Here is a 22,552-nt window from a genome sequence, read left to right as displayed (position 1 = left end):
TTGCACATATACCAGGAGACTTTTAGGCGGGAATTGATTTTTTGGGGGAAAAAAATTAAAATCATTCAAATAAATATCAAGAACAAAAAAAAAAATTACCTAATATTAGGATGAATGGAATATTAAGCAATAGTTTATATGGGTTTTGAGGTCTATTTGAGTCGGATTTCTCTGAGGATAAACTTAAAAATTTAATTAATTGCTAATTTAAGTTACTTTAAGAGTAATTAAAAAAATATAATAAAATAATGAAATCATATACTCGTGACAGTGTGATTAAGCATATGTCTGAGATTTTTAGTGATGTTCCTGATGTTATAATAGGAGATATTTTTGATTACTTAGTTAAGGAAAACCTAAAGCTATGTAAACAGTTATCTAGCTGTGATAAAGAGGATAGCTACGAAAATGAAATGATCAAAATTTGCAACGAACTATATGAGAAATTGTCTGAGATTTCAATCAGAGATGGCTGTGGTGATACTTGTTATATTAATTTTCAAGGATCTTACTTAGATTCTGGTGAATTTGGCCGGCAAAATCAGGATTTATACACTGATATAGATTTTAATAGATATTTAAATTTAAATCTTTGTTTAAATCATATCCAAAATGACGGATTGGATTTTTATGAAAAGGAACTTCTTAACCACAATAAAAAATTGTCATATTTGTCTGTATGCATTCGGAATCAACAAACCAGTAATAGTATGACAAATCCCTTAAAGGGTAGTATTAATAATAATAATAGTAATATTAATATACAGAGAGATTTGCTTAAGCTGAGAAAAAAACCCTGGAATATTTTTGAGATACAAAGTGAATTAATCAAATATGAAATGAATATATTTAGTAACATTCTAACTAAAATCTTTAATTCTCCAAGGCTATATAAAGTTAAGGAGGGGAAAAATAAAAATTGGCCACCAGAGGGACCTGGAAGTGAATCAAATTCAATACCACTTAAAGAGTTGAAAATCGGTTCTAAAATTAAAGAAAGCGTGGAAAAAATAGAAATTCTGCAAAAACAAATTCAAGATTTGAATTTGTCTTTGAAAATAAGGCATTCTGAACTTAATAGTGTCTTAAGTAAGTCTAATATTAGTGAATACAGGGCAATAAAAAGCCAAGAATTTAAAAATAAGATCAATTCTATTAAAATTGACAGACTAAATCTTCAAAAAAAACTTTTTAATCTTGTTTTTAACTCTCAAAATAATTGTTTTATTGATTTTTTTTCGACAAAATCCAATCAAGATTCTCAGGTTGTTGTTGATTTACATAACTTTAATAGAAATGAGACCATTAATTTGGCAATCTTTAGTATTATTATGGTACTCAAGTATAAATTCAAAATTAAATTGGAAAAAATCTTCTCAAAAAACACTGATAACTATAAAATTACTCAACAAGAACTTGAACTTTCACAAAAGTCATTTAAGGGAAAAATTATTGATATTTACTTTTGTGTTGGGATTGGCAATCACAATAATTTTCATGGAAATATTGACTCTCCCAAATTAGCCAGCCTAATTAGAAGAATTTCTTTTGCTTTAAATTTAATGTGGAGATTTGGTACTATTGGATTCATTATTGTAAGAATACAAGATAATCCAAACTGGTATAAATTTATCCAACAATTTATTGAATAGGATAAACTTAAGTCAATCAACTATAAATCCTGGACCATTTAATACAAAGTGTATTGAAAAGTTCTCAAATATTACTCCTGGAAAGATGTGTGGGGTAATAATAATTATTTGATTGTCCCTATAATTGAGTGATATTCTTATCTTTTCGTCTATTTCTCCATAATTACTTTCGTATTCTTTGACTTTTAATAACTTTTCGGTTTTCTCCTTATTTGTTAATATATCCAGGAGTTCCATTAGTTTGATTTCTCGTGAGTTGTCTAATCCTTGATTAATTTCATCAAATAACTTAAATGAATTTTCTTTACAAAGTCCCTATAAATGATAGAAATTAAATAAGAATTAAGCTTTGAATATACTCTCTCATTTATTGTTATCAAATTCAACTTACCTGTAAAGATAGTATAAAAAGAATAGTACAAAGAGATTGTTCACCTCCTGAAATTGAGTTTGATGAAAACAATCTTAAATCTTCATCTGGACTAAATCTAACCATAATATTAAGCTTAGAATCATTTTCAAAATTATCAACAAAATAACTGAATATGGCTTCATTACTTATATCTATTGAAGTATTCATAAACAGTAGAAAATTATTAATAAAAGGAATAATAACCTTTCCGTTATGTTTATCATTAATAAATCTCATAAAAATTCCAAAACAATGAGAAACCACATTTTCTATAGTCTTCAATTGATCAAGCCATTTCATGTAATGCTTATTAACAAATTCTTCATACATACTAATCCTTTTAGACAATTCTTGGGTATCTTTGCTTAAAATCTCAAACTCCTGCTCTAAATCTGCCATTCTCTCCAAGTTTGTATTATGAGTCTTGGCTTCTAAGCTAGTTATTATGTTAAATAAATTCTCATGCCTTATTTTATATTCCTCATTGTCAAGTAAAACATCAAACAGAGTTAGAGAGCTAGAATAACCGTTTTTTGAGACTTTTTTAAAGTCTCTTCTTCTTATTTTAACTCCATCTTCTGCACTATTCTCCTCAATTTCCTCCCCTTCTTCATGAGTTAATATTTGGTTATAATTTTTTAAGTTTGGTAAATTTCTTAATGTATTATTCAGTATCTCTTCAAGCTGTAAATTTTCACATTTAAGAAGCCCAAACTCAGAGGATACCTGACTAATCATTTCTAAACAATAAGAAGGGATCTTTTCATCAATACTAGATGAAATTTTATTGCCACTTATTATTGATGAAAAGAATTTAACACCTGGCACATCTGATATACTATTATCCCAATTTAATTTTGTAATTTTATCATTTTGATCTTGATACTGATTATTCTCGAACTTACCAGCTTTATTGTAAATAAACTCATAAATTTTTTCATTTGATCCATTATTTGAGCTTTTTTTAATGTCATTATACTTTAGTCTCTTATAATATTGACAATAAGTTGAATAGTATTGAAGGTAAGAATCTATTGAGGCTTTTCTTTTCATATCCAAGGTGGATACAGTCTTATCATAATCATCATTAACTTGACTCATTTCTAGTTCCAGCTGCCTTATTTCTTCTTTTTTTTCAGAGATTTCTTTTTGAAAAGATGAATAGTCGGTATTTAGTTGAAAAACTTTTCCACATAATTGCTTATTCGTGGAAAAATCTCGAGTACAAATCTCCTGAAACATTTCGTTAATTTTACTTAACTCATTATATATACTGGTTTGAAAAATATCAGACTCTGATAAATCATCAACTGGATTTTGACCCATAAATGCAGACTTAATAAGCTTTTGATTCTTTAATTTAATCTCAGATTCATTTGGAGTATTTTCTCTCAACTCTTTCTCTAGAGTCACAAGCTGGCTTTTCAAATTCGATATTCTCTCAAATAGGGAAGGAAGATTACTAATACACTCAGTAATCATATTCAGCAATGTAATTTCTCCATCGTACTGTTCCTTAAGCTCTTGAAGAATCTTATTGTGTTCTTCAATTTTCAACTTTAACTGCTTAATTTCTTTCTCAGTGGAGCTTATCTGTTGATTAACTTTCTCTATTTCTGAGTTTTCTTCCTTTACTATTTCCTTATCCAACAATATTGTATTCATCTTATCTCCAAGATTTACCATTGAGATAGTTTTTGAATTTGGATTATATATAGAAGTGATAAGCTTAAATAAAGCTCCATTCTTTGAATATGCATTTCCTTCACCACTTTGATCAGTGATGAATAAATGAACGTTATTAGAGATTTTGTTTCCAGGCTGATCGTATTTCCTTTTGAACCAATCTGAAAGCTTATATAAAATTTGATCTTCTTGAATTTCTTCCATTGGTGATGATGGATTATCGATAATTACGCATGTGAAAAATTGAGCAGAAATTTGATAAAGTATATTTTTCATAGTATCATCCTCAAAGTCCAAGTGCTCATGCAAAAATCCTGTAATTCCAAGACCCTTGAGCTCATCATCCAGTTTTGGGTAAATTGGTGTTTTAGAATTAGACAGTGTTAGAACATTCAAACGGTACCTTTCTGTTAACAATTTAACATCTTCCCTTTCTGAAACAAAGTAATAGTGGAACTGTTGAAGAAATGCTTCAACTAATGCTTGAAATTTGATATTCTTGATGGAAATATAACTTCCGATTGGGCCAATTACCCTCTTCTTTGGCAAGTAATTCTCAAAGCCAGAATACTCACTTAACTTTTGAAAATATTTGAGTATATTTTCCTTTTTAGAACTAGACAAGACTTTTTGGTTAACATTTCTGAGATACTTTTCTCTCAGAATTTTCTCCCTGTAACTCACCGAATTAGTAGACTTATTGTCATTTTTCTTTTCAATAAGTTTTAATAGCATGAACTCGAACTCCTTAATGTTTTTTTCTAAAGAAATTTTTCTTGAAGAAATTTCACTCACACTTTCTCTTAATAGTTCCCTCTTCTTCTCAGCAATTACTTTATCAAATTTTTGAGGAAGATCTTCTTCATATAGTCTGCATCTAACCAATTTTGGTTTCCATTCTTTTTCTAACTGTTCCATGTAATACTTTATTTTGTTTTCAGTATCAATTATCTTATCTTGGATTCTTCTAATTTTAATTCGATATCTTTCCAATAAAAGTTTTGGATCGCTATAACTCTCCTGCAATTTGTTTATTACTCCATCTAAATTATTCATTAAAGACTTGTACTTTCTATCAAGCTTCTCAAGTTGTAAATTTCTCAAAAAGTCCTCATTCTTCTTCTTAGACAACTCAAGCTCCGTAAAAAGTTTAGAGGACTCATTTTCCTGCCTTCTGAGTTCCTTTCTAGCTTCAGCAAGGACCTTAATCACCTTCTTCTTTCTTTCATCTAAATCTAATAAGTTAATCTTATCAATTGAAATATCATTCAGTGATTGAAAAAAGTGAATCAAGTAGATCCCCATCTTATTTAACAAATACTGTATATATTTAATTTCATTTTGTTTGGATTTAGATATCTCATTGCTTAATTGTGTTAATCTCGTTTCGTTATCCTTAAATCTTAATTTGCAATCTTTTGAATCCTTGAATATATTTAAAAATTGATAATATACACTCAGCAAGTCATTTTCATCAAATTCATATTCAAATAATACAGTTTCAATCCTTGTATTCTCGCTTTGTGAGTTTTTCGACTTTAAATTTCCATTGGAAATGATTCTCAAAGTATCGATGAATATTTCCTGTGGGCTTTGAGAACCAAACTGGCTAACCTTCTGTTGAGCTAAAAATGCAACCATATTGTCTAATTGAATATTTAGACCTCTTCTCAAGGCTACTATGTCCCTTTCTAAACATTTTTTTCCATTCAATTTCCAATTCGATCTTATTTCTGGTTGCGAACTTAGCCTATTGGCCTTATTGGACTCGACTGTTGTGATAATCCTTTCAATCTCTGAAATATAGTGATTTTCATGCTCTTTTTCATTCTTTATTGCTATTAATAGTCTACATGAAGTACTTCCATTACGAATATACGATGACAAGTAATGACCTCTTGCTAATATATGAGTATCATATCCTAATGAAACTGCAATTCCGCAGGCTACACTACTTTTACCACTCCCATTTAGTCCTGTTATAACGTTGACCCCATTATTGAAGCAATATTTCGTTGGGCCTTTTATATTCATCCAATTCTCTAGTTCTATTGAAATTAGTGTGCCATTTTCGATTTGTCTCGATTCTTGATTACTTTGATTAACTTTTTGTTTTTCTTCTCCGTTATTTTCATGCTCATTTTCGCAAATATATCTCCTTAATCTTCCCTTTTTGCTTAGCAAAGTCATCAAATTTATGAATTTTAACCAATATTATCATTAACTTGAAATTAATCAATCAACTCACTCATTCAGTCCCAAAAATAGTTCAGACTTTTCATATAGAAAAGAAAGAATTTAGGAAAAATAGTAAAATTTAGCTTTAAAAAATTTCTCAATTTACTTTATTAACCAAAGTGTTTAGTGAAGTTGTTTTCATTTAGATGTGATTATGTGGATAAATTTAATTTAAAGAAAAAAATACAATTTGCATGAATACCGGTATAGAGTTCATGAATTTATTTAGGCGCCAATTTCAAAATGACGTAATTAATAAAGTAATTTTTCATGAATTAGACGAAAAGATTGAAAAAAAAATCATATAAATTTATTTATTTATAAATAGCAAAAGAGGGCAACTTAAAATTGGCAAATTATATTTTAGCCTGGCTATGAATTATTATTTATGGATTTTATTTTAATTTGTTTTATTATTTTTTACAACTCCATCGCTTTATTTATTAATCTAAGGTTGATTTATATTTTTGAAGATGCTGAAGATTCTAAAGGTAAGTTTTTGACTGAGAATTTTTCAACTTTTTCCCACTTAAGTTTACCAAATTTTATAGGATTTTTCAGTCAAGCATTAGTAACAAGAATAATTACAATTTTGGGACTGCAGTTAATATGGATTAATTTTATGTTAGTTCCGGTGAATATTATTAATGAGTACCCAATTATAGGTTCACAAGAAATTAGAACTATCAGTATGCGAGCCTTGTTTATGGTAGTAATGTATTTGAATATTCTGTTCACTTCTTTAGTTATTCCCTTTTCAATATTATACTATGAAACTCAGTTTGACACAAAAATTGGACTAAATAGATCATATACTCCATATTTAGCTTCATTCCTGTCCACCTTGATTTGCTGGATCTTTATTGGAGGAAATTACGCGATTTTCAAAGAAATTCACTTAGTGGGAGTTACAAAAGAGACATGTCTAAGATTGTCACTACTTGGGTATATCAATGAAGCTAATTGTACAGGAAATACGATAATTTTTAATGGTACATTTTCAATAGCTACCTCTGGATTACTATTGTTTATTGGATATATTTTTAATGTAATATTTATTGGGATTGCTAGTGTTTTGATTCCTATTAACTACTTAATTTCAATCATCAGAAGACCAAAACCCATTGATATTCATTTATATCAACAAAAGAAGCAGGAAATCTATATAATATCTAAAGCATTGTCTAATAAAGGGGAAGATCTCAAAAGAAGGTATGATCAAAGCTCTAAAGGACTTGAATCCGAATTCTATACAAGCACATATTTAAAGTCTTGGCAGGAAACAAGGACTCTTAAGCAAAAAATATATAAATATAAAAGTGAAGTATTAGCATTGAGTTCATATTTTGAAAATTTGGAGGAAAGATTCAGGACTAAAGGACAAAATTTCATCTTCATTATCACCAAATTAGCAAAAATGTTCTTCACTTTAATATTAACTGTATCTATTTATGCAACATTAATCGTACAGTTGACCGTCAAGAATCCTCCAAATTATAGTGGTAATCAATTTATTAATATGATTTTTATATTATTCTCAATAGTTTTGCCTTTATATATTGGATCTTGTATATGTTATACCTGGAATCTATTGGCTAAAAAAGTATGCTATTGTTTACCAATACATGTATTAGTTAAATCACAAACTCCGATGAATTCTATGATTTTCATCATTGGTATAGTTTTAATTCCTGTATTAAATATTATTTATATTACAAATTTATCAAATTCTTGGTTATTTAAGTCCGATCTTTACTATATATTCCTCTTAGCATCAAATACAAAGCTTAATTACAAACTAATACCAAATCAAGTTCTTATATATAGCTTTTTTGGAGTTTCTATATGTTCAATAATAATACACCTATTTTCATTTCTATGGGATAAAGGCATCTCAATACAAGAAGAAATCCCTAAGATACTTACTAAGTATTTAAATGCTCAAAACTCTGGTAATTCAAAAAAATAATTATGAAATTAATTCAAACAAAGTTTGAAAATAAAATTTCTATACTAATATTACAATTTTCAAGTTTTAATTTATACAAAAGTCTTTTTAGTCATGATACTATAGAAATCTTCAAAGCTAATTTCACCGTCTCCATTGCTATCTGCTCTCTCAATCATCTCTCTTAGCTCATCATCAGTCATTGTTTCTCCTAGCTCATGTGCTACTCTTTTCAAATTCTTCAAAGTAATGCTTCCAGTTTTATCGTCATCGAACATGGCAAATATCTTTTGAATCCCTTCTCTACTGTCCTTGTCACCAAGCTTTGATGCAATTGCATCCAAGAATTCTTCAAAATCTATAGCTGACGACCCTTCTCTGTCCAAATCCGCGATTAATTGATACATCGTTGGATTCTGACTCTCAAATCCTAAACTTTGCATAGCTGCCTTCATTTCTTTTGGATCAATGGTTCCAGAACCGTCAGTATCAAACAAGTTGAAGGTTTTTCTTATTTCTTCAATTTCATCGTCAGTCAAACCTGGCCACTCATTTCCTCTCTTTCTAGTAGGTGATGTTCTTCTCTTCATTGCAAAAAATGACTCTTAAAATGATATTAAAAAATAGTTCTCTTTTAATTCCGTTTCAATGTAGCGTTACAACACTTTGAACTCAAAACGGCTGTAAATTTTCCTAAAGACGCGAAATTAATGTAAATTATTATCAATTTCCGTCTATTTAGTCCTAATTTATTTAATTCTTTCTTTCTCAAAATTGCTACCTTTATTTCAGCCAATTTCCCCACATTTATATCTCCTTTTACATGCTCTTACAAAATAATAATCTCCACTTTAGGCGCCACAAGGGCGCCACGTGCGGCGCCAAGCGCTACCCCTCAGAAAAAAATCTTACATATTATATATAGGAGCAATAACGGGAATAAACAAGGAAAAAAAAATAATTAAATTAAGGGGGAAAGGTAATTTTAGGCTTCCTAAAAGAGAAACAGGAAAATTCACAAGTAAAGGTTTACAATATTTCAATCTAAGACCGAGTTTTAAGGTGGTTGAAGCTTGTGAAGTTACTTAGTCCTGTGGCATATATTTATGTATTTATATATATGCATATTTATGTAATCAGGACCCCAGGCAATACGAGCTTTAAAATATTTGAAAAATCTCTGAAATTAAATTCTTAGTTTTCCCTACAAATCAATATTTTTTCTTTTTATTAATCTAAACAGGGTATATGTAAAGGAATAATTACTAGTGCTTGGCTAACCAATATAAGTTATTATTGAGTCATTAATTAGTTAAAGGAATAACCAGTGAAGGCAGAAATAATAGATTTTCATTATAGGGGAAGATGCAGAACAAGGGAGGAATCCCTATTACAACCAATGTACTGGCTAATTTGGAGGAACTTGGGATCAATTCATCATGCTTCCGGTTTGGAAGCCTGACATTGGAAGGAGATAAATATGTTGGTGTAAAAGAAACAAGTGTTGATGGTGGTTCACAGATTGTTGTAATTGATACCCAATCTAAAGCAGTAAATAGAAAGCCAATGAAAGCAGAAAGCGCCTTGATTCATCCAATTGAAAATATTCTTGTAGTCAGAGGAAGATATGAAGATAATGGTTGTACTGTCCAAATCTTTAATCTAGAGTCAAAAGAGAAGCTTGGAGCGTTCTTATTTTCTGAATCTGTAGTATTTTGGAGGTGGCTGACTCCTAGAATCTTAGCAGTTGTTGGAGATAAGGGTATATATCACTGGACAATAGAATCAGGAAATCATAGCTCAATTCCTGTTAGGATATTTGAGAGAGCTGGAAAATTGGCAGAGCAATCAACTCAAATTGTTGGCTACCAGACAGACTCTAGCCAGAGATGGTGTATGCTTATGGGCCTTTGCCCAATAACAAACGAGTCAACTGGGTCTATTTCCGTTAAAGGCCAACTTCAGTTATTTTCAGTAGAAAAACGCCAACAACAACTTATTGAAGGGTTTTCTGGTAACTTTGGAGAGCTTGTTGTTGATGATTTTGTACATTCTCCAGCGTCAGTTGTCTGTTTTGTTGAGAAGAAGCAAGAACAGCCAAATGCCAGACTTCATGTAATGGATATTTCAGGCCAAAGAGCGGGATCTGGTGAGTTTGGGCCGTCATTATCTCCCCCAACACCATTCAAAGCTGTTATTGAGCTTCCAACCGTAGATGAAGCCTCAGCTGGAGGTGCACACGGCTTTGACTTTCCGATATATACTTATGTTTCAAATTACTTTGGAGTTATATTCATTATTACAAGGGGAGGAATTCTATATATAGTGGAGCCAACTTCAAACACTATACTTTATTGCAATAAGGTATGTCAAGATTCGGTATTCTTGGGATCTCCAAGCCGTTTCCATGGGATTTGTATGGCAAATAAAAGAGGACTTGTCCTCCATATTACTTTAAACAGCTCATCAGTTATTTCATACATCCAGTCAAACCCTGAGCTGTCTCTAAACTCTAATCTACTTAGATGGACTCAGAGATATGGCTATCAAGGAGCAGATGAATTTTCAATTAGGATGTTCAATGAGACAGTGAAGAGACAGGATTACCAGAATGCTTGTAGAGTTGTTTCTCTTAATAAGAATGGGAGCTTGAGGACTCCTGCAACTCTTAATCATTTCAAAATGGTAGACTCATCTCATAAGTTGTTGTTCCAGTACTTTACAACAGTATTCAAGTTCCACACTCTGAACCAATTTGAGAGTACCGAGTTTTGCCGACTTTTATTTTCTCCAAATTCTGTGAGTCTAATTTCAGAGTTTACTTCTATTACACAGCCTGTAGCCTTCTTGCAAGTCCTAATAAACGAAGAAAAGTTGGCCTTCTCTGAAGAACTCGGAGATACCCTACTTCAAAATGGTGAAAAGAAGCTCGCTCTCAAAATTTTTAACAAATGCACTCCTCAAAATCCAACAAAAATCCTCCAAACACTTATTGAAATTGGCAATTTCTCACATGTTTCAGAATTCATTCGTGAACAAAAAGCCTCGAACTGGCCTACTATTACTACTGATATTCGCTCACTACTTAACAGTCTTTTAATTGCAAACAATATTGATGCTACTGTTGAATTTGTGAAGACTGTTCTTCTCCCTCCTGCACCTTCATCCCAATCAGATCTTTCCAACTCTACGTCCACTGAGCCCCTTGATCTTAATATCGACAAGCCCTCAATCGTTGAGATTTTCGTCTCTCATTCCAGATACAAGGAGATCACCTCTATCCTTCTAGACCACCTCAAGACCAACAAACCTGAAGATTCTGCCCTTCAAACTAAGCTACTTGAAGTCAACCTTCTCCATGCTCCTCAAGTTGCTGAGGCACTTTTTCAAATGGACCTCTTCACTCATTATGACAAGCATGCAATTGCCGCCCTCTGCGAAAGGGCGGGCCTTTTTGAGCGGGCTCTAGAGAATTTTTCTGACATGCGTGACATAAGAAGAATATTGGGGGTTGCTTGTGGGAGTTTGAATACGGATTGGTTGGCAAATTACTTGTCCAAGTTGAGTCCAAGGACTAGATTTGATTGTTTGAAGGAACTATTGTTGGTTTGCAAGAATAGTAGTGGTGCAGGTGGGATAGTTTCTATGGGAGGTGGATTAGCATCAAACGGAGCATTACCAGGTGCTGGACAAACAGGATTAATAGGAAATAGTTCATCAAATTCAATAGCAATAAGTAATAATAATACTGTTTTACAGAGTGTGATTCAGGTATGCATTAAAAATGTGGAAAATATTGGAATTGAGAACATTATTACTTTGTTTGAGCAACAGGGAATCTGGGAAGGTATTTACTATGTTATAGGCTCAAATTTAACCCAGTACTTATCTGGAAATAGTTTATCTTCATCGGGATCTACTGAATCTTTGAATTTGTCTGGTGAAAATTTGATTGGTGACTCCTCTACTCAAAATAGGGGAGGGGTTGGACTGGTTGTAGCGGGATCAGGGAGATTGCCATCTTCTAATACGGGCTCGGTTAATGGCGGAATAGGATCGCTTTCCACTTTTATAGTATTTAAGTATATTGAGGCCTCAGTTCATCTGGGTCAGATCCAAGAAGCTGAAAGAATTTGCAGGGATTTTCCGCAGTCCTACGAACCAGATCAGGTCATTGAATACTTTAAAAGCATTAAGATGAGTGATTTAAGACCATTAATCTGGGTTTGTGATCTTCATCATCGTGTAGAGGAGTTGATCAGCTACTTGTATCATATGTCGCTTTATAAGTACATTCAAGTTTATACTTTGAAGATTAACCCAAGTCAAACTCCTTTGGTCATCGGTACCTTAATAGATCTTGATGGATCTGAAGATTTAGTTAAATCTCTTTTGCAAGAAATCAAGACTTTAGGTTCTTCCTTTTCTTTTGGAGAGCTAATTCAGCAAGCAGAAAACAGAAATCGTCTTAAGTTATTATTATCTTGGCTAGAAGAAAGAGTTCAAGAGGGGTACCAAGATCCAGCTTTACATAATGCTTTGGCAAAGATTTATATTGATATGAATAAAGATTCTGAGAATTTCTTGAAGACTAATCCTCATTATGATGCAAAGACTATTGGAGATTACTGCGAAGACAGAGATCCTTATCTTGCATATATTGCTTACAGAAAGGCTTGGGGACAGTGTGATGATGAAATTATACAAGTTACTTACAAAAATGATTTATATCGTCTATTAGCCAGGTACCTTGTTGAACGACAAGATCTTGAGCTCTGGAATAAAGTCTTAGGAAATTATTCAAATGCTATGGAGCCTGTTGTTAACGAGCAGTGTAGACAAGCTATTATTGATCAGGTTACTTCATCGATATTACCGGAATTTTATGATAAACCTGAGGAAATTAGCTGCGTAATTCGAGCCTTCATTAATGCAGAGGTACCTAATTCACTATTGGAGGTTTTGGAGAAGATTATTTTTCATGTTAATAATACCGAGTTTTCACAGAATAAAAATCTTCAAAATCTCCTTTTACTAACTTCCATTAAGATAGATATTCGAAGATTGGATGATTATATATTAAGATTAGATAATTACGATGCTAAGGAGGTGGCTAAGGTTGCAATAGAGCATGGACTTTATTCTCAAGCCTTTCAGATTTATAAGAAGTTCTCCTTTAATAATGAAGCTGTTGAGACTTTATTAATGATTTCCAAGCTCGAGTTGCTAAAGAATGAGGGTATCGAGATTGGTGTACAGGGATCTGATTTACCAGAAAATTTGGATTCAATGATTAGTGTTGAAAAGTTGGCTAATCTGGACTTGTCCAAGGCCCAGGATTTTGCATCATACTGCAATGATAACTCAGTTTGGGACGTTCTTGGTCAACAATATCTCAAGATTTCTAGAACGAAAGATGCTGTCGACTGTTTTATTAAGTCTGAAAACACCAGAGATTACCGAATTATTATTGAGCATTGTCTATCAGGCAAAGCTTATCGGGAACTTTTAGGGTATCTACAAATGGTTCGAAGATTGAAGGATTCTAGAACATCCAAAGACCCAATTGTTGATACAGAATTGGCTTATTGTATGTCCAAGCTGGAGCTTTTACAAGACCTCCAAAATTTCCTTCAAGGTATCAATACAGTACAGCTTCAAAAGATTGGAGATAGGCTTATGGATGAACAAGATTATAGGTACTCTATCATCTTCTACCAGGCGATACCAAATTATTCAAGGCTAACCAGCTGCTATATTCATCTTGGAGAGTATAATAACGCTTTGGAAACTGCTAAGAAGGCAAATTCTCCCAAAACTTGGAAGGAGCTTTTGCAGATTTGTATGCAGATTGGTGAGTCCGAGTTGGCACACCAGGCTGGACTTAATATAATAGTATATCCAGATTACTGTGAAGATGTGGTATCTGAATATGAAAAGAAGGGTCTCACAGCTGAGCTCTTGACTTTATTGGAAGGAGCTATTCAGAATACGGATCGTGCGAATGGTAGTCTTTTCACAGAGCTTGGAATACTTTATGCAAAGTATACTCCTGAGAAGTTGATGGACTATTGTGCCTCTTACTCTGGAAGAATTAATATCCCAAAGCTTACTAGAATTTGTGAACAGAGACAGCTTTGGAATGAAGTTGTATACCTTTATCTCCAGTACCAGGAGTTTGACCAAGCAGTTTTAACAGTAATCAGTCATCCAAAAGAGGCTTGGAAGAATGATCAGTTCCTTAATATACTACAGAATGTTACTAATGTAGATATTCTGTATAAGTCAATGACTTTCTATCTTCAAGAGCATCCAGAATTGCTAAACAGTTTATTAATGTTGACTTTGAGGCCTAAAAAAAGCTCAGAGATGATACCAAAGTCGAACTCTAGTGATATCTCAGACTATTCTCCCACTAGATCAACAAATGGAGCTCTGAATCAGTTAGGGATTGGAGGATCTTTAAGATCTGCAAGCAAGTTTGATCTTGCCAGTATCACCACTAGGTTCATTCAACAGTACTTCGGTCAGGGGATTTCTTCAACAACAAATACTAGTACAATGAATTCAATTGCAGGAATTTCTCCAAGACCTTCAACTAGTCAACAAGGTGGACCACAGGGAGGATCTAGTTACGATATTTCAATAATTCAAGAATTCCTGGAGTCTATTAGTGAAGAGAATATCCAAGTAGTGAATGAGGCTTTGATTAATTTGTACATAGAAAAAATAGAGGTGGAAAAGCTAACGAAATTGATTTTGACTTGTGACAATTATGATCAGGCAAGCCTTTCAGCTAGATTAGAAAAACATCCAATGAATGACTTGAGAAAACTTGCTGTGAAGATCTTAGACAAGAATTCAAATTATAAGCAGGCTCTCTCGATTTGTCAAAAGGAGATGTTGATAGACGAAGCCATTCTGGTGGTCTACAAGAGTGGAAACGTTGCTCTTATTGAGGAACTTTTGGAATTCCTTCTTAGTAATAACAAGAAGGAAAACTTTGTAGCATGTTTATATACATGTTATGAATTTTTAAGACCGGATACTGTAATGGAGATGGCTTGGAAACATAATTGTCTGGATGCTACAATGCCATTCTTCATACAAAGTCTCAGGGACATGACCAACAGAATTGATGTGCTTGAAAAGAAACTTGAAACTCTTCAAATCACTGACATTGCAACTACCGCCTCTGGTGGTCATCCTAGCGTTTCAAACTCACAGAATATTTCAAGTTGTGCCGAGATCGGCTCCAACGCGTCGTTACCTGCTGGAATGATTTCATCCCACAATCATGGGAATAATAACGGTAGCAACAATAACTCGAATAGTAACTCTGCCAACACAATAAACCATATCAATCATTTAATGCCAAATAATCAACTAATCTTTCACTAAACGAGCTAAACGAGGTGAGATACTACTGTTTAGTTGTCCACATGAAAATGCATGCGGCTAGTCGCCATGGCCAGCGATTGGAGATTAAAAGAGTGGTGACGCTCATTCACCTGTGTGAGATTGTGAACAGCAAGGAGTAGCTACGGTGAGCTTGACTAGAAGGGAATTGTTAGTAGGAATTTTATATTAAAGAACAGCGAATAATAATTTGTGTATTAATTAGGGATTTTATAATGTGTTATTTTTTTTAATGTAGATTTAATTAGCAGTAAGGAAAAGTTACAGGAGTGTGATGGGGAGGGGTTGCATTTTGAGTTGCATCGAGCTAAATTGGTGGTGGCCGTCTAGTATTTACTAAACTTGAGTAGACCTGAGGTTCCCTGAAACTGGTTGTTTTTTGCGATAAGAGGAATTGGTAGAGGAAGGGATGTTGATAAAGATCTCATTTTGTTTTTCTCTGAGTCGTGCTGAATTGGCTTTTTAGAGATAGATGCACAGGAATCAATGGCCTTATCACAGGGGCAAATATTGTTAATATTTGCAGAGATTGGCGAAAAAAAATCATCCTGGCTTAATGGAGAGGAGATAGAAGTTTTGAAGCGGATATATCCCTGTGGAAGATCTTTATCGGAGTCACTGTTGGAGTTGAATGTCTCAACTTGATTGGGTGCTGGATGACTTTCTTCAATAACCAATTGTTCAGAACCCAAATCATTTTTAGGTCTAGGGGGAGGAACCGAATTGTTTCTATTTCTTCTAAATCTCTGTGTAATTTTGATTTTAAATGGCGGAAATGGTAAATTCGAGTAATTATGTGGGTTTAGAGTCTGATTATAGAATGGGTTCGAAGTTTGAATTGAATTAAAGTTTGGTTCTGAAAGGTTGAATTTAGAGTATTGATGATGTACAAATCCTTGTTTTAAATTTTGAAGGCTTAAGACTGGGTTGACTAGGGAATTGGTCATTGGCGGATAATTTACCAAGCTATCCATTTGGAGTGCGTTTGTATAGCTAGCTCCGTATTCGGGAAGGTTTATGGGTCTTCTAATTGAATTATAAAAAGGGTAGTTATTATGCTGGAAACTTTGTAAAGGTCTATTGGTACTATTGTAACTTTCATTTGTAGATATAAATGGATTGGTGTAATTGGCATTGTAAATTTGAGAATAGTTCCTTGGATCAAGTTTATTGTAGTTCTGATGTTGATTATTCATATTAGAGGAAGAGTAGTAGTAATAGTTATTATTACTGGTAGCTACACTTGGTTGCTGGTAATGCTGATTGATTTGCGTTTGAAATTGTTGAATATGAGAATTGTAACAGTTAGCAGTCGGCTGAATGAGGTTGTAGTCATCAGATTTCTCAGAATTGTATCTAGGACCATTCTTGTACTTATTGATCTTTTTATCAATGTTATTGTCTCTAGAGAAAGTTTTACCCATTAGTATGTGAACACTTCTTGGAGGAATAGATTCAAAATTTTCTTGTCCATTTTCTTTTTCGGATTCTTCTTGAGTATTATCTGGTCCCTGTATAGAGTCAATCGAACTATTATTAGTGGTATTGTTGACCTCTTTTAGTTCTTGAGCGAGAGAAGTAGAGTGGAAAGTATTATTGATAGTGTTAAATCCACTAATTGATGTTCCAATAATGCTTATAGAATTATTGCTTGAAGAGTTAGTGGAGTGGAAAACTGATAGCTTTCCATTAGAATGATCAACAATTGGTTCCTGAATGACTTCATCGTGTAAATTACTTTTTAATAAGTCAGTTTGCATTGAATAAATCTCTTTTTGAAGCTTTTCAACTTCATATTTTAAATTGTCATATGCTTTCCTTTCTACATGCTTTTCACTTAAAGATTCTAAAATCATATCTTGTAACCACTTGGTGTTTTCTGTTGAAGTAGAAATACTTGTAGACTTTGGCCTATTATTAGTAAAATCTTTGTTAGAAGTAGCTTTTGTTATATTTACTGTGTTAAAAGTCCCAATTTTCGAAGCCTTAAAGTTGTAAGTCTCTTCATCAGAATGATTAGAGTTTGTATTAGGTTCTTTGCCATCATCCTGTTTTTGATTCTTCCTTTCTCTATTCAAAATTTCATTATACATATTCCAATTCTTCTTTTTTGCATTTTCCAATTTTTCCTCAACTTCAACCAAACTCGAATCAAGACTATCAATAATTTCGTTTTTCTTATTTACATCCTTGACCAGCAATTGATTTGTTTTACGTAGTTTTGAAATCTCCATTAATAGTTGTCGATTCTCTTCATATAAAGATTCTAACTCTCTTTCTTTCTCATTATTTAAGTGTTTTTCAAGTTTCTCCGGCAATCCATTATTTCGCAAAAGCGTGTTTCTTGGATATTCCACTTTATTCAATTCAGTCAAATTCTCGTCCCCATAAACAACATTTTTCATGTAGCTGTTATGTTTCCCATTTGTTTCATGTAATTTTTGATGAATAGGTTTCTTGCTTTTCCCATCCAGCATTTTATTCTAATTACTAATACTGTTATATTAATTACCTTATTAATTATTGTTAGAAAATAAAATACTTGAAATTTATCACTATTTTCCTTTATACTTTCTATTATATTATTTTCTTTTCTTTTTTTTAAATTTTTTGCAATACCCTTACTTACACCCAGTTCCCCTTCCACATAAAGAAAATACACGTATGCAATACCAATAAACACCGGTATAGGACACTAAAAATATTTCCCCACATATTTGGTTTCAATTAGTATTACGGAAGAAAATTTCTTTAATTAAATTAATAAATTGTTTAAAAAAATTTCATTTATATTTTTTTCAATTATGAGTGACTTTGCTCGATATAAACATATTTTACTAGGAACTAATTTATTCGAATAATACTTTATCCTAAGAAAATTATATAGAATTTTACTATTTTAAGTTCACCCACACTCCCTATCTATTATCTGATTTAATCTGTCAAAAAATTACAGAAGATTTCTTTAGAAATTGCATTCTGGGAATTTGTATATATATATATATATATATATATATATATATTTTTTTTTTTTTTTTTTGATAATAAATGAATCAGTGAAAAATTTTCGTATATAATTTCCCCACTAAATAATTAAATTAATGGGAAATTTCCCGCTTATTAAGGCAATTTATTTATTACTTTTAATATGGGAATATTAATAATTGAAATAATAGTAAGTGCAGATCAGAAAGAGGGGAGTGTAGAAAGTTAATCAAAAGAGAATATTATTTTAAAAAATTTAAAAAAATTAACAAGAATATACTAACCTAATCAACACACTGTATGGTTAAATTAATTAAGGAGAATATTTTCTCTGCTTTTCTTTCTTTATTTCATTTGGTGAGAATAATTAACTACTATTAAGAGCAAAGATAATCCTCTATTGTGTGGGTTATTGATACTTAATACCCAGGAAATTAAATAAATAATGAGAGTTTATCCAAATTTTGGCACATCAAATTACTCACAAAATGGAAATAGCCTATCAATAAATAACATTCCCAATCAAACAAATAATTCGTCATCTATTCAAAATGCATCTTTACAGCCAAACATGCCTCAGTATGCCCAGAACTATTCCATAATTAATAATAAGTATAATAACAGTCAGACAAATAATTACCTACAAAATTCCAATAACCAACAACTAAACAATAACCACTACAATCAGAGCAACACTAGCGCTACGGTAAATCCAAATCAGAGCTATAACTATAGCACATATAACGGTCCCACGAAGTCACAGCCACAATCTATTCAAAAAGCTGCACACCCCTCTCTTAATAATAATTCAAGCACTTTAACTACCAGCTCCTCACACAATATAGCTTCTGGGAGTCAGTTCCCGCCTAAGCATGAAGCAAGGATGAATAACCCGCCCATGCAATCAAATACAATGACGGCATCACATATTGGTTCTTCCACACAGTTTCAGGCAGGTCAATACCAGACGAGTTCACAAGCTCAACAACACCAGTATCAACAGCAATTTCAAGTTAATCAGCAGCAACAACGACAACAACAACAAGTTTTTGAGAATTCAGCAAATTTTGTGACATCTTTGACTAAACCAGTTCAATCTAGAGTTGATCCATCCCAGATACCAAGGCCAATATTTGGAAACATAACTGAGAAGGACTGTTGTGTTTATGAAAGTGACAAATATTTGCTTCCTCCAAATTCTCTGGTTGAGCCTCACTCAATGCTAATTGATAGAGGTAATGCAACAAGCAAGTTTTATAAGTTAACTTTAAACCAGATTCCAAGTCAACACTCAATTCTACAATCTATGAAGCTTCCATGCGCGGCAATTATTCAGCCATTTCCTCTTTTGAATGATTTTGAGAAGCCAGTGCCTATTGTAAACTCCTCCTCTACCATAGAGCCAATAAGATGTCTTAGATGTAGAGCATATGCAAACCCATTTACATGTGTCTCTCAAAATGGTAGTCAATGCCTTTGTAACTTTTGTGGTCATACATTTGATATTCCCATGGACTATTTAAGGCTATTACAATCCCAAATAAAGATGCAAAACTACCAATCTCCAACTGATGACCAAAATAACTATCCAGAAATATATCATGGAGTTGTTGACTATTTTGCCCCAGCTAGTCTTGGTATATCAACTGACCCAGAGCTACCATGTTACTGCTTTCTAATTGAAGCATCTTCTATGGCATTACAAGGAAACGTTACAAACCTTATCCTCTATTGTCTTAAGCATATTTTTACTCAGCTAGCTCAAAGTTCGCCAGAATCAAACATTGTCCTTATACTTTACTCGAGAGAAATACTCTTATTTCCATATCAAAACTTGAATGAAAACTCCAAACCTCCAATCAAAATGTGTGTAGTATCAGACATAATGGAACCTTTTTTGCCTTGTCCTCTATCAGAACTTTGTGTCCCAGTTGCACAAGGACTCGAGTTTCTTCATGAACTCATTGATCGTATTCCATCACTCATTAATCCTCACTCAACTCCACATAATGCATATTTTTCAGCAATTTCTTTGGCAACTCAAATCTTTAAAGAAAGAAATTCTACTGGATCTATCTTTTCTTTTGTCAATTCAGTACCTAATGTTGGATTTGCCGCTATCAACGCTAAAGAAACCAATGTGGCGCCCAAGTCCCCACCTCGCAAAACTTCTAAAGGGATGAAACCATCATTAGGGTTCGTTTCTGGGTATTTGGTTCACAACATTCAACAACTGGATACAATTGTTCAAGCTTGTAGAGAAAGCAATGTTTCTCTGGACACATTTATTGTGACACAAATTAACGGTGGTTTCTATTCAACGGGTGAACTGAGCCAAAGTGCTTGCACTCCCAGTGCAAGTGCGGGAGCAGCGTTTGGCGCCAGTTCGGTACCCACAAGTACATTTGCATATTTATCACAGCATACAGGTGGGAAGATACGTTTGTTTACAGAATTTCCTTTTGAGAAGATTTATAGGGATATCTATCAAACTTTATATAGCATATTTTTTGTGCAGAATGTGGCCTACGATTGTACATTTAAACTACGTTGCTCTAGAGGTATTGCAGTGTCTAAAATTTATGCACCATGGACCGCTGGTGGTCCAACTCCTGACCTTTCAGCCTTCCAGATTCCTAAATTGGATAGCAATACTGCAATAGCATTTCTACTTCGTCATGAGGAGAACTTGGAACAAAGAAAGAATGTCTTCCTGCAAGCTGCCTGTTTATATACATGCAAAGATAAACGACAAAGACTGTTGAGAGTGCTTACCATATCTATTCCAGTGACTACCAGCATTACTACAGCTTTCAGATATGCTTCTATTGAACCAATTATTAATATCTACGCAAGAATGGCAGCTCACCATATTGTTTCAAAAGGTCAAAGAGGTTTTTCTGGATCATCTGGTTCTACTTCTGTGAGCCCAACAGGAGCTATAGCTGCAGCAACATCGGTGGTTCCTGGCCTCCCATTCTCTACTAACAAGAGCTCTAGCTCAATTCTCACAGCTTGGAAGCAGGAAACTCTGAATTCAATTATCGATATGCTCTTTTCTTACAGGGAAAATTGCGCAAATACATCATCAACTGGCCAACTCATCCTTCCTGATTCTCTTAAACTTACTTTGATTTATGTTTCATCATTATTTAAGCATCCTTCACTGATGCCATTGAACACTGTTTTGGAGTTTACTGTATCAGAACAGCTTGTTGGCTTATATGAGCTTCTTCACGCTTCAGTAAGCTTTACTACGGCTATACTTTACCCAAGGCTCTATCCTTTGCACCATTCTCTTGTTTTGTCCGAATCTAATAACGAATTGCAAAAACTTGAATCAGTTGGACTTCCTTACCAGCTTTCCCTCCAAAATGATACATCTAACAATTCTGGAAATAATACTAACAATATGATGGGGTTAAATGCCTCAACTGCTGGATCCCTCCCATTATCTGATGCCCCTGTTATCTCCAGATACTGGTTAAACCACTCAATTGCTTGTTCTGGAGAAAGAATCCTTTCTGATGGAGTTTATGTGCTTGAGAATGGAAGAGAAATCTATCTTTATATTGGGCCCCAGGTGAACTCTGGAGTCATTTCAGAAATTTTTGGTTCCACCTCCATCAATCTTGAAAATTTTGCTCAACTTTACTTCCCTCCTGAGGACTATTCACCTACAATGGAATCCAATATTGGTATCTCTAAGCGCATTTCAAACGTGATACAGCAAATTAGAAACGATAGGTTCTCTGTGAATTGCTATATGCCCGTTATTTTGGTTTCCCCTGTCTCACAGAAGATCGAGGCTAAGTTCAAGGCTATGTTGGTTGAAGATGCGTACGGATTCGAAACGACCTATGTTGACTTTTTGTGTAACGTACACAAATTAGTGCAGAGCAAAATTGTTGACTCCTAAGTTATCTAAAATCAAGACAAACAGTAACTATGTGAAGAAAATCATCGTAAAAATTATTATATGGAGAAAAAAAAACAAGGCAAAGTTGTTACAGCCATTGCATGCAGATTCATGCACACTAAACCCCGCCAAACCCCACATATGTTATTTGCTCATATATTTAATTTTTCATGTTATTTTTGTTTTTTTAATTGAAAAGAGTTGGAATGGGTAGTTTAAGGATAGATTTAGATTATAGTAAGTTAGTTATATATAACGAATAATTTCCTCCTTTTTTCTTCCTTTCCCCAGAC

General features: G+C 33.1%; 7 protein-coding genes across 7 annotated transcripts; 4 read left to right on the top strand and 3 right to left on the bottom strand.

Annotated features, from left to right (window-relative positions):
* Positions 1-248: 248 nt before the first annotated feature.
* On the top strand, positions 249-1,652 carry ELE39_003191 (uncharacterized protein; the record flags this gene model as incomplete). The annotated part of the gene is made up of 1 exon (XM_067346533.1): positions 249-1,652. The coding sequence occupies one exon, from the start codon at positions 249-251 to the stop codon at positions 1,650-1,652; it is 1,404 nt and encodes a 467-aa protein (XP_067199771.1).
* A 382-nt stretch (positions 1,653-2,034) lies between these two features.
* ELE39_003190 (Smc like ABC ATpase involved in DNA repair) lies at positions 2,035-5,940 on the bottom strand (the record flags this gene model as incomplete). Its single annotated transcript, XM_067346532.1, has 1 exon — positions 2,035-5,940. One exon carries the CDS (start codon positions 5,938-5,940, stop codon positions 2,035-2,037), a length of 3,906 nt encoding a protein of 1,301 aa, XP_067199770.1.
* Positions 5,941-6,376: 436 nt separating this feature from the next.
* On the top strand, positions 6,377-7,957 carry ELE39_003188 (integral membrane with 9 transmembrane domains; the record flags this gene model as incomplete). Its single annotated transcript, XM_067346530.1, has 1 exon — positions 6,377-7,957. One exon carries the CDS (start codon positions 6,377-6,379, stop codon positions 7,955-7,957), a length of 1,581 nt encoding a protein of 526 aa, XP_067199768.1.
* Positions 7,958-8,028: 71 nt separating this feature from the next.
* Positions 8,029-8,526, bottom strand: ELE39_003187 (centrin; the record flags this gene model as incomplete). The annotated part of the gene is made up of 1 exon (XM_067346529.1): positions 8,029-8,526. The coding sequence occupies one exon, from the start codon at positions 8,524-8,526 to the stop codon at positions 8,029-8,031; it is 498 nt and encodes a 165-aa protein (XP_067199767.1).
* Positions 8,527-9,301: 775 nt separating this feature from the next.
* Positions 9,302-15,337, top strand: ELE39_003186 (clathrin heavy chain; the record flags this gene model as incomplete). The annotated part of the gene is made up of 1 exon (XM_067346528.1): positions 9,302-15,337. One exon carries the CDS (start codon positions 9,302-9,304, stop codon positions 15,335-15,337), a length of 6,036 nt encoding a protein of 2,011 aa, XP_067199766.1.
* Positions 15,338-15,681: 344 nt separating this feature from the next.
* On the bottom strand, positions 15,682-17,832 carry ELE39_003185 (uncharacterized protein; the record flags this gene model as incomplete). Its single annotated transcript, XM_067346527.1, has 1 exon — positions 15,682-17,832. The coding sequence occupies one exon, from the start codon at positions 17,830-17,832 to the stop codon at positions 15,682-15,684; it is 2,151 nt and encodes a 716-aa protein (XP_067199765.1).
* Positions 17,833-18,785: 953 nt separating this feature from the next.
* On the top strand, positions 18,786-22,259 carry ELE39_003184 (SEC24C-like component of COPII coatamer of ER-golgi vesicles; the record flags this gene model as incomplete). Its single annotated transcript, XM_067346526.1, has 1 exon — positions 18,786-22,259. The coding sequence occupies one exon, from the start codon at positions 18,786-18,788 to the stop codon at positions 22,257-22,259; it is 3,474 nt and encodes a 1,157-aa protein (XP_067199764.1).
* Positions 22,260-22,552: the final 293 nt, after the last annotated feature.

This window comes from Cryptosporidium sp. chipmunk genotype I, assembly GCF_004936735.1.
Source record: "Cryptosporidium sp. chipmunk genotype I strain 37763 chromosome Unknown contig_5, whole genome shotgun sequence".
Taxonomy (NCBI): domain Eukaryota; phylum Apicomplexa; class Conoidasida; order Eucoccidiorida; family Cryptosporidiidae; genus Cryptosporidium; species Cryptosporidium sp. chipmunk genotype I.
Note: the sequence above shows the minus strand (reverse complement) of the source record. Positions and strands in the feature narration are given on the sequence as shown.